This window comes from Argopecten irradians, chromosome 15 (genome assembly GCF_041381155.1).
Source record: "Argopecten irradians isolate NY chromosome 15, Ai_NY, whole genome shotgun sequence".
In the NCBI taxonomy this organism is placed as follows: domain Eukaryota; kingdom Metazoa; phylum Mollusca; class Bivalvia; order Pectinida; family Pectinidae; genus Argopecten; species Argopecten irradians.
Genome location: NC_091148.1, coordinates 30,595,034 through 30,607,570, shown reverse-complemented (window position 1 = coordinate 30,607,570; position 12,537 = coordinate 30,595,034). Strand labels below are relative to the sequence as shown.

The 12,537-nt window shown below is 33.8% G+C and overlaps 1 protein-coding gene across 1 annotated transcript in view; it reads right to left on the bottom strand.

Annotated features, from left to right (window-relative positions):
* Positions 1-12,537, bottom strand: part of LOC138309387 (solute carrier family 35 member F3-like) — a 33,884-nt gene that overhangs the window by 9,091 nt on the left and 12,256 nt on the right. The window contains exons 6-8 of the mRNA XM_069250575.1: positions 12,207-12,273; positions 10,652-10,774; positions 9,975-10,064 (exon numbers count right to left, since the gene is read on the bottom strand). Coding sequence (XP_069106676.1) covers positions 9,975-10,064; positions 10,652-10,774; positions 12,207-12,273 — 280 coding nt within the window. The remainder of the gene's footprint in view (positions 1-9,974; positions 10,065-10,651; positions 10,775-12,206; positions 12,274-12,537) is intronic.

Below are 12,537 nucleotides of genomic sequence, written 5' to 3'. Positions count from 1 at the left end.
TATCGTAACTAGGGTAGATAAGGATGTTATTGGGTAGTTTTAGGGAACTTCGCTAGTACTTACATGAGTTTACCTTATCGTAATTAGGGTAGATAAGGATGTTATTGGGTAGTTTTAGGGAACTTCGCTAGTACTTACATGAGTTTACCTTATGGTAATTAGGGTAGATGAGGATGTTATTGGGTAGTTTTAGGGAACTTCGCTAGTACTTACATGAGTTTACCTTATCGTAACTAGGGTAGATGAGGATGTTATTGGGTAGTTTTAGGGAACTTCGCTAGTACTTACATGAGTTAACCTTATCGTAATTAGGGTAGATGAGGATGTTATTGGGTAGTTTTAGGGAACTTCGCTAGTACTTACATGAGTTTACCTTATCGTAACTAGGGTAGATAAGGATGTTATTGGGTAGTTTTAGGGAACTTCGCTAGTACTTACATGAGTTAACCTTATCGTAACTAGGGTAGATAAGGATGTTATTGGGTAGTTTTAGGGAACTTCGCTAGTACTTACATGAGTTTACCTTATCGTAATTAGGGTAGATGAGGATGTTATTGGGTAGTTTTAGGGAACTTCGCTAGTACTTACATGAGTTTACCTTATCGTAATTAGGGTAGATAAGGATGTTATTGGGTAGTTTTAGGGAACTTCGCTAGTACTTACATGAGTTTACCTTATCGTAATTAGGGTAGATAAGGATGTTATTTGGTAGTTTTAGGGAACTTCGCTAGTACTTACATGAGTTTACCTTATCGTAATTAGGGTAGATAAGGATGTTATTGGGTAGTTTTAGGGAACTTCGCTAGTACTTACATGAGTTTACCTTATCGTAACTAGGGTAGATAAGGATGTTATTGGGTAGTTTTAGGGAACTTCGCTAGTACTTACATGAGTTTACCTTATCGTAATTAGGGTAGATAAGGATGTTATTGGGTAGTTTTAGGGAACTTCGCTAGTACTTACATGAGTTTACCTTATCGTAATTAGGGTAGATAGGATGTTATTGGGTAGTTTTAGGGAACTTCGCTAGTACTTACATGAGTTTACCTTATCGTAATTAGGGTAGATGAGGATGTTATTGGGTAGTTTTAGGGAACTTCGCTAGTACTTACATGAGTTTACCTTATGGTAATTAGGGTAGATGAGGATGTTATTGGGTAGTTTTAGGGAACTTCGCTAGTACTTACATGAGTTTACCTTATCGTAATTAGGGTAGATAAGGATGTTATTGGGTAGTTTTAGGGAACTTCGCTAGTACTTACATGAGTTTACCTTATCGTAACTAGGGTAGATGAGGATGTTATTGGGTAGTTTTAGGGAACTTCGCTAGTACTTACATGAGTTTACCTTATCGTAATTAGGGTAGATGAGGATGTTATTGGGTAGTTTTAGGGAACTTCGCTAGTACTTACATGAGTTTACCTTATGGTAATTAGGGTAGATGAGGATGTTATTGGGTAGTTTTAGGGAACTTCGCTAGTACTTACATGAGTTTACCTTATGGTAATTAGGGTAGATGAGGATGTTATTGGGTAGTTATAGGGAACTTCGCTAGTACTTACATGAGTTTACCTTATGGTAATTAGGGTAGATAAGGATGTTATTGGGTAGTTTTAGGGAACTTCGCTAGTACTTACATGAGTTTACCTTATCGTAATTAGGGTAGATAAGGATGTTATTGGGTAGTTTTAGGGAACTTCGCTAGTACTTACATGAGTTTACCTTATCGTAATTAGGGTAGATAAGGATGTTATTGGGTAGTTTTAGGGAACTTCGCTAGTACTTACATGAGTTTACCTTATGGTAATTAGGGTAGATGAGGATGTTATTGGGTAGTTATAGGGAACTTCGCTAGTACTTACATGAGTTTACCTTATGTAATTAGGGTAGATAAGGATGTTATTGGGTAGTTATAGGGAACTTCGCTAGTACTTACATGAGTTTACCTTATCGTAATTAGGGTAGATAAGGATGTTATTGGGTAGTTTTAGGGAACTTCGCTAGTACTTACATGAGTTTACCTTATCGTAATTAGGGTAGATAAGGATGTTATTGGGTAGTTTTAGGGAACTTCGCTAGTACTTACATGAGTTTACCTTATCGTAATTAGGGTAGATAAGGATGTTATTGGGTAGTTTTAGGGAACTTCGCTAGTACTTACATGAGTTTACCTTATCGTAACTAGGGTAGATAAGGATGTTATTGGGTAGTTATAGGGAACTTCGCTAGTACTTACATGAGTTTACCTTATCGTAACTAGGGTAGATAAGGATGTTATTGGGTAGTTATAGGGAACTTCGCTAGTACTTACATGAGTTTACCTTATCGTAATTAGGGTAGATAAGGATGTTATTGGGTAGTTATAGGGAACTTCGCTAGTACTTACATGAGTTTACCTTATAGTTATTAGGGTAGATAAGGATATTATTGGGTAGTTATAGGGAACTTCGCTAGTACTTACATGAGTTAACCTTATCGTAATTAGGGTAGATAAGGATGTTATTGGGTAATTTTAGGGAACTTCGCTAGTACTTACATGAGTTAACCTTATCGTAATTAGGGTAGATAAGGATGTTATTGGGTAGTTATAGGGAACTTCGCTAGTACTTACATGAGTTTACCTTATCGTAACTAGGGTAGATAAGGATGTTATTGGGTAGTTTTAGGGAACTTCGCTAGTACTTACATGAGTTAACCTTATCGTAATTAGGGTAGATAAGGATGTTATTGGGTAGTTTTAGGGAACTTCGCTAGTACTTACATGAGTTAACCTTATCGTAATTAGGGTAGATAAGGATGTTATTGGGTAGTTTTAGGGAACTTCGCTAGTACTTACATGAGTTTACCTTATCGTAATTAGGGTAGATAAGGATGTTATTGGGTAGTTTTAGGGAACTTCGCTAGTACTTACATGAGTTTACCTTATCGTAATTAGGGTAGATGAGGATGTTATTGGGTAGTTTTAGGGAACTTCGCTAGTACTTAAATGAGTTTACATTATCGTAATTAGGGTAGATAAGGATGTTATTGGGTAGTTTTAGGGAACTTCGCTAGTACTTACATGAGTTTACCTTATCGTAATTAGGGTAGATAAGGATGTTATTGGGTAGTTTTAGGGAACTTCGCTAGTACTTACATGAGTTTACCTTATCGTAATTAGGGTAGATGAGGATGTTATTGGGTAGTTTAGGGAACTTCGCTAGTACTTACATGAGTTTACCTTATGTAATTAGGGTAGATAGGATGTTATTGGGTAGTTTTAGGGAACTTCGCTTGTACTTAAATGAGTTAACCTTATAGTAATTAGGGTAGATAAGGATGTTATTGGGTAGTTTTAGGGAACTTCGCTAGTACTTACATGAGTTAACCTTATCGTAATTAGGGTAGATAAGGATGTTATTGGGTAGTTTTAGGGAACTTCGCTAGTACTTAAATGAGTTAACCTTATCGTAACTAGGGTAGATAAGGATGTTATTGGGTAGTTTTAGGGAACTTCGCTTGTACTTAAATGAGTTAACCTTATCGTAATTAGGGTAGATAAGGATGTTATTGGGTAGTTTTAGGGAACTTCGCTAGTACTTAAATGAGTTAACCTTATCGTAATTAGGGTAGATGAGGATGTTATTGGGTAGTTTTAGGGAACTTCGCTAGTACTTAAATGAGTTAACCTTATAGTAATTAGGGTAGATGAGGATGTTATTGGGTAGTTTTAGGGAACTTCGCTTGTACTTAAATGAGTTTAACCTTATCGTAATTAGGGTAGATAAGGATGTTATTGGGTAGTTTTAGGGAACTTCGCTAGTACTTACATGAGTTTACCTTATCGTAACTAGGGTAGATGAGGATGTTATTGGGTAGTTTTAGGGAACTTCGCTAGTACTTAAATGAGTTAACCTTATCGTAACTAGGGTAGATAAGGATGTTATTGGGTAGTTTTAGGGAACTTCGCTAGTACTTACATGAGTTAACCTTATCGTAACTAGGGTAGATGAGGATGTTATTGGGTTAGTTTTAGGGAACTTCGCTAGTACTTTATGAGTTTACTTATCGTAATTAGGGTAGATAAGGATGTTATTGGGTAGTTTTAGGGAACTTCGCTTGTACTTAAATGAGTTTACCTTATCGTAACTAGGGTAGATAAGGATGTTATTGGGTAGTTTTAGGGAACTTCGCTAGTACTTAAAATGAGTTACCTTAATGTTGGTAATGAAGTATGAACCTTATCGTAATTAGGGTAGATAGGATGTTATTGGGTAGTTTTAGGGAACTTCGCTAGTACTTACTATGAGTTACCTTATCGTAAACTAGGGTAGATAAGGATGTTATTGGGTAGTTTTAGGGAACTTCGCTAGTACTTACATGAGTTTACCTTTATCGTAACTTAGGGTAGATAAAGGATGTTATTGGGTAGTTTTAGGGAACTTCGCTAGTACTTACAGTTAAACCTTATCGTAACTAAGGGTAGATGAGGATGTTGCATTGCGAGTGACATGCGAGTGTGTATTGGCTTGTAGAGACCATGGATAGAATTGGGAACGATGGGTGCTCGAATTTTTGGTCAAAAATAAAAACGAACTGACTTACAGGTTCGTGTTTTGACCCGGTGAAGTGTCGTCTCCCGCAACGGTAAATACTAAATAAAAATCTACAGTAGCTATGTTTCTGGTACAAACAAGCATGGGAATCGAGTTATTTTCAGTTCCAGGGCTTATGATTTAATATTAGAATGCAGCTGTAAGATTGATTTTGCTAAAAAAATTAAAACAAATACAATATATTGAACAAAAGCTGAGAGGTAATCGTGATCAGTATCTCCTATAGAAATACGGGATGTACGTTAACATAACAGTCGTGAAAATAACAAAATATCAAATCATTCATTTTTCCCAAACATATAAATATGAAATATTTTCTAAATACGAGCCATTGTCTCTCTGGTGACATTTTAGTACTATTAAATTATATTGACATGGCATAACATTTTATAGCAAAGTTTTATTACATGTAAAATAAAACAATTAAATGTACATGATCTGATGTGAATTTGTGTGATTCTTTTAGATAATAACAATAATGTGTAATTTGTGATGTAGTTATACAATACAATAAGTTCTGCCAATTCATATCCACAATCATTATTGATTATACTGACATGCCAGGAGTGTGCATGGTTAAAATACATGTTAAAAAAAACCCCACCATAATTATATGATTCTAAGTCAGCAACGTGGACAACCTGTATTTACAGATAAACTTATGTTTTTACTAGGTGCTGCATGTACTAGGTAACTTATTACTATCATTTTAATATTAACTTTCCAGGGACAAAGCACATGTTTATTCTTTGACAAAAAGTAGTTATGAAGCAATTACCTGACTCAGGGACATGTTAATTCAAGTTACTTGACACAGGGACATGTACAAATGTAAATTCAGACAATGCAAAATGCATGCTTTTAAAACAATGTATATATATATAATATATTTACATGTATTGTGAAATTAAACACTACATGGCTTTTGTCAATGATATTTAATCACTTGGTTATCATTTGACAAGTCACATATTATTATACATGCACTGCCAAATACAGGACTAACTCAACTTCATGTGCATGTTGCAAGCAGTGTTAACTGGTGTTGTAGTAGATTGTAGTGGTTTGTAGTTATGAACATCAACCAACCTGTATTGAAACATTTATTATCTGTAGGGATGTGATTGCTGCTATTAGAAGAGGAAGCACATTTCTCAATACATTTATGTTTAAGATCATATCTGACATGTTTTTATGCTCATAAATATTGTTTGATCTACAGAGGTAATACTGTGAATAGAGAAAAAAAATCACATCCATTATGGTGATGGAAATATTCATAAATGACATTTAGACTTTCATATAGATTGAATAAAATGATTAAAAGACTGAACAGGAAACTCATGGAAATTTAATCGCACAGTCTATTCTAGTGTTTTTTCTCCAGGTGCTCTAGCTTTCCTCCACCAACAAACCTGGCACTTCCTTGAATTACATGACCCTGGCTGTTAATAGGACATTGATCTAATAAAACCCAAGTTCCAGACAGTATTTATGATTTTCACAATATATTGGCAGGATATATAGTGCTAATGAAGGAAAAGTGATGTGTAAATAAAAAGGAAACACTGTTTTAGCTGAACACTTTCTATTTGTTTTAATAGAATTTAAAACAAGAAATACTTTGTTGGTAATTTAGTCTCAGTCTTAAGCAATCATTACCGTACATGTAGGGCCTGCCACTGTAGGTTCATCATATATATTATAATACTGGTAGTAGCTACACATATACATATCAGGTGACCAGGTATCCTGGTATGTAGTACATATAGTCGTGGTGAAGTCAAAACTGAAAAAGGTCTGGACCCGGGTCATCTGCCATACCAGATTAGATTGCTTTTCTCTGGTCACTCCATTTTTCTTCCACTCAAATCTTGACCCTTACATTATGTGTACATGTAATCAGATTCGGGTGGCCTTTGCGAAATTGCTGAAAGTTTTGCCCATCTCAACTAATATACCAAAATCTGGTTAAATGGAGAAAACATGTATATTGGTTTAAGAAATTTGTATAAATGTGATATCACTTACTCAGTAACTCTTAAGTATCAGTAATTTACCACATGGTCTAGCTCAGTACATTTTGCATGTGTACATACATGCATACACATGTATACATGTATATTATACAAGTATGCATGTATATTATACAAGTATGCATGTATATTATAAATGTATTATCATATAATCTGCCTAATATCCAGTAATTTCGCCCGTGTAATATTTTTGCATATGTCACTAGTGTAATATAACCTGGAGCGATTTTCATTGGCTGGAAATTCATTGTGACGTCAGACAGAAACAATAAAACGACGTCAGGAAAAATGACGTGACGTCAGAATTACAAGGATGGCGGGACAAAATGGCTGGATTTTCGGAATACATTTTGACCTAAATTCTTTGTTATGTAGGTATTTGTAGTTATGTGATAAAAAGTATCTTAAATTTATGTTCATTTCATATGAGATTTCATGAAACTTGTCACGCCAAGGCTTGCAAAAATGAAATTTTCTTAGACTCGTTTCATAAAATCTCATATGAAATGATCACTCATGCAAGATCCTCTATTTATTACAAATATACTACTGGTAATAATAGATTACTTTACTGGTTGATCAATTAACAGTTTTACCCTACATGTATATGTAAACATACCTTTACAAAGACCACCAAAACTTGAGGAAACATTGCACTACACTTATTATTAAATATGTCTTAAAAGTTTAATAAATTAATAGCTGCTATAGAGAGAGAGAAATCTCGACTAATATAAAGCTGCTAAAGAGACAGAGAGATCTCGACTTGTGAAAATGGGATTAGATATCTACATGTAGTTATATCAACATATCAGTCCAATGAAAAAAGCTAACAATATATTACCGTAGATGATTTAGTCAAAAAAGTTTTTTTATGTCTTTTTTTAAGATCAATGAAAAATCAAGATAATTCAATTTCTGGATCTACAATATCATTGTTTTAGAAAAATATACAAGTAAACGACAGTAACGAATTATAATTACAATATACTGATGTATGCTTATAATTTTAATTTGAACGATGGCTTTAATGCATTGGGTTATTATATAATTAGCATAAAAGAATCTTACATAATTTCGCTGAAGCATCCCCCACTGTCGTCTTTCATCTTTGAAACACTGACTTTTTCATTAGACTGTAGTTTGTACATACAAAAATACTACATGTATCCAAATAATTTATATATCAATGCTTGGCTAGCATGTAGATCATTTCTGTATGACCAAATTAATTATCACAGCATGTCAACTCCACGCTGTAATATGGAAATAAACGAAAATTATTTCAAGGAACAATGAAAAAAAATCAAGGATAAATGTTTCTCCTTCCTTAAAAAATCTTGCACAATGTTCTTTAATTTAATTTCAGTTTTAGGATAGTTTTAATCAAGCACATCAAACATTTCCATAGCATCAATCATTGTTCAGATCTAGATGTACATGCATAATCCAGTCTAAGCTTGAAACTGTAATGTACAACTATATATATATATATCTTGCATGTACATGTACACAAATGTACATACAAGTATATTTGTACAATGTATTTGTAGTTACACAGGAATGCGAATCTAGTAACATCTGTACCGTTATAAGAAATGTACAGTACGTGTAATAAATACATAAACATAACGTCAATCTGTGATATTCCTACCAGTTACAGTGTATATCAGCGTGCAATGCTATAAATACAGTTTTCTATATACTCTTATTCTTTCAATAATGCTGCAGTCAAAACACATAGGCCTAGCCTGCTACTGACTACTATTGTACGATGTAAATTGTGTTCACATGATTTGTTTAACATCAAATGATTCAACAACTGTTCGAGTTACACTAAAGTATAATTACCTATAGATAACAGGATAACTATGATCGGCAGTATGTCAACATCCTATGAGCATCAGGCATGGCCATTAGTCAACATCCATGCCGATTCCCGTTGTCTCGCATCAGCGAAATCATATCTCTAAAGAATTTACGACTTGCAACAAACATTCGTTTACTCGTATGTCGGTCAACTTCAGGAAAAGATGTCCAGCACGTTCGTTTCAGTGACATACACATGTACACGGCACAGTTCACAAGCGTGTTTACACCATCTTTACCGAAACCGGAAATGGACTGGGACCGCAAATGCTAGCGCGCCATCTATTTTAACGATAAGGGGACGTAACTGTCAAATGTTCCTCATTAGTTGTGGGGTTTTTTAATGTAATGCGTAATGCTATGTGTTGTGCTTGTTACCTTATCTCCTCTTAAGTGCTGAACTCTGTAGATGTTACCCAATCGGAGTGACATTTTCGTTCTATTTTTTGGAAACAAATGATTCTATTTAAAAATCAGTAACATGTATATCAGAAGAGGACGTAAAGAAACTTGTCGGACATCAATTAGGAAATTACGAAGTGTTACATGAACATATCATTCATTCTTCTTTAGAAAAACGTTACAAAATGCTCTCAACATTTTTCAAACGTTTTCTTTTCATTATTGATGTTGTTGGTTTTTTTAATAGCTAAAATGAAAACATAACAGATCAAGGATTGAAATACTTTCTGAATATAAATTATTATATACATTCAAAACAATGTACGAAAAACCAACTTTTAAAAACCTACGAGTATTTATTATAACGTTTATTTGTATTATCTCCCCTTATCTGATGATACATTTATATATATATATATATTGATTTGACTGGCGGACACATCTTTTCCTGCATTTCAAATCAAAACTTTTACAACGACTCAATGTCGTGTTTTTATGCATTAATACTTTTTTTGACGATCAAATTTCTCGATTTGGAGGCATATATTTCTACTATACATATGCGTGACGAATCGTGGCGAAAACTTTTAAGAAACTCCTATAGTTGACTTGTAAGTAAAAACAATGAAGTCTTGGTAACGTAGAAATAGTAAGTACTAAAAAACATTCCATTACATTCCGACCGGGGAAGTAGCAGATATGATTTACTGCAGTCCTAAAACTTTTTAAAACCCAATAGAAATTTTTGAGGTAAGTGTTCGTTTACATGGAAATAGTTTACTTCGATTCGTATAATTTGATTGGAACTCGAAGTTGTACAAAATACAAAAATTAAATCACATGCAATTATATTCCGTCTTAGCATATTACAGAGTTAGCTCCCTTGAAAGTAGGTGTCCACTGTGACGTAATCATTTTATATTTCAATTCTCACTGAAGTGTCTTAATAAAACAACTTAAAAAAATCCTGTTTCATTTGCTCATGAACTTTGGTATCTTAACATCGGTTTTCACGCAAGAGCAGATAACTCTGTAATAAGAATAATTAGTTTAACAGTGGAGGTAATCTTACGTGCACTCAGAATGAGTCCGAGGAGAAATCCTAGACCCATAAACACACTGTGTAGGATCGGCTCGATGTAATGAATAAGCGAATGGAGCACTGCAAACACAAAATAGTAAATTTTAGTGCATGATTCATTTCACGCTACGCTTTAAAAATAATTTCTGCGATTCGGGAATGTTTTGAGTTTTCTGTCGTTATTGACCCCTTAGATATATCAATAGTCCCTCAGATATCATTAGTCAAAGCCTTCAAATGGTTCATGAAATAACAAAATAGCATTAATAAATGCATGGTTCATTTTTTGAGAAAACGATAACAGATGTATTTGAAGGTTTAACTGTAAGCTAACGTAATTTGGCGTTTTCATGACCAAAGATATGTTCATAGCGATTTGATTTTTAAGTAAAATGATGTGTAAACTTTTAATTTTAACTTTTCGCGGCGGCTTACATTTGCGATTTGCGCCACAAAAGTTGGTTTAGGGGTATAATCTGTGTGATATCAAAGGATAAAATAGGACGAGGAATGTCATTTGATGAAAAAGGAAAAGTAATATCCAATATTCATTTTTGCATTGTGTGCTAGCTGGAAATTTCTTCACTACATGTAATAAAGCATCTAAGGGGCTGGAACTGTTCAAATCACGTGATGTGGAAATTAGACGATATTAGTTTGAATTTTACCAGATATTGAGACGGCTGATCCAATGATGTAGCCCCACGGGATGGAATCGTACGTGACCAACTCTGTGTTTGTAATACATAATGATAGCACCACTGGCCAAAGGCATAATACATTACCGACTCCTGGAAAATAAGGAAAGTCATAAGTCATATATACAGGACTGATATGAAAAGTGAAACTACCGACAAGAGTTAGGCGAAAAGGTCATTACTTTTCTTCTTTGTTTTAAGATTTTGTGACTCGTCGATTTTTTATACCTCTGCGTTACGAGTTTTCAATTTCATCAGGTTATGAAAAAATGGTTTCCAAACTTTTTGATAATATCTATATGGATTGCAAAAATATTTTTAGCCCCATGAAATTTCTAAAATAACGACTTAGATATAACACCAGAAAAGGTAAATATCGACAATTTAACAGCGAAGAGGCGGTAAGTAAAAAAAGTTCCAAAAATGAAATTTATTCTAAGCATTTAATACACACGATATGACACACTGTCTTCTCACATGGATTGAAACATAACGCAGTAATCACCCTTTGTATAGGGTATTTTATCATGAAACAACCTAATTGATGCATCGCAAATATTACAAACATCATCACAAACATCACAAACATAATGAAAAATATCACAAACATCATCACAAACAGCATCAAAAATATCACAAACATCTCAAACATCATCACAAACATCATCACAAACATCATCACAAACATCACAAACATCACAAAAATCATCAAAAACATCACAAACATTATCAAAAACATCACAAACATCATCTGTGAAGAATTCATAACAATGTGTTCCCATGATAGGTAAGTGTTTACTGGCACATATGGCATTATCATATTTCTTTTATTTTTCATCTTTCCATTTGTTATTTTGTTTCTACTTCATATTAGTATTTGTATTAATGCATTGGTTCATGTAATTAGATCATATATCACTGATACACCGAGAACAAATATGTTAATACTCAATTTATCTATAGTTACAATGGAAATGATTGCAATTATTTGACACAAATTTTGTCATTCACTTTGTAATGCTTTTAATTGATACGGGTATTTTCTTTATCTAAAGATAAACAATGGCATTAGAGTTTGCGATTTCTTGCAATAAAAAATCGACTTGTGTCTCAATGAACATCAAAAAGACCTTGAAACTGAGATATACCATGGATTCCTTTGCTATACTGGTACTTAGCCATTCTTCAGCAGTTAATACTGTTTGTGTTCGTACAATGGCTATGTAAAGCCGTCTGGTTAATCTGCTTTCTATCAAACTAAAGTTAGGCTAGATCCGTATATGTTCCAATTCTAACTGTTATATGTGTAAACGAAAACATGTAAAATGAACGACTTTTCATTTGTTACAAGCATTGACATAAGATTTGAAACATAATTCTTTTTCTTGTCATTACAATTTTACTTAAAATTAATATGAGGGGAGTTGGGCATAATTTCAGGCATAACTTCAAAACTCACTTTTCAGCATACATACTATTGAGAAACCGCAGCAAGAAGAATCCAACCATATCATTGAAAACTTACCAACAATAGTTGTAAAAAGAGAAATTTGTCCGTAATCAGGGCTTCCGAGAAACTTTTTATATAATACCTGAAACGACAAATATATGCAATAAATACTGAGAAGCAACACTATCTAAATATCATATACAAATGTAGATGAATAATTTTGTTGACTTTATTTGAGGTCAAGTGTTATGTTGAACTAGAGGATTAAACAGCTGCCTGAAGCCGGACGCCGAAGGCAACATGTACCGTAAGGTCCGAGAGTTCAACATAAGACATGTTGACCGAAAACTCGGAAAATGTTTTGGTTATACCTTCTGCTATTTATACAAATACGAAAAATCTCCTT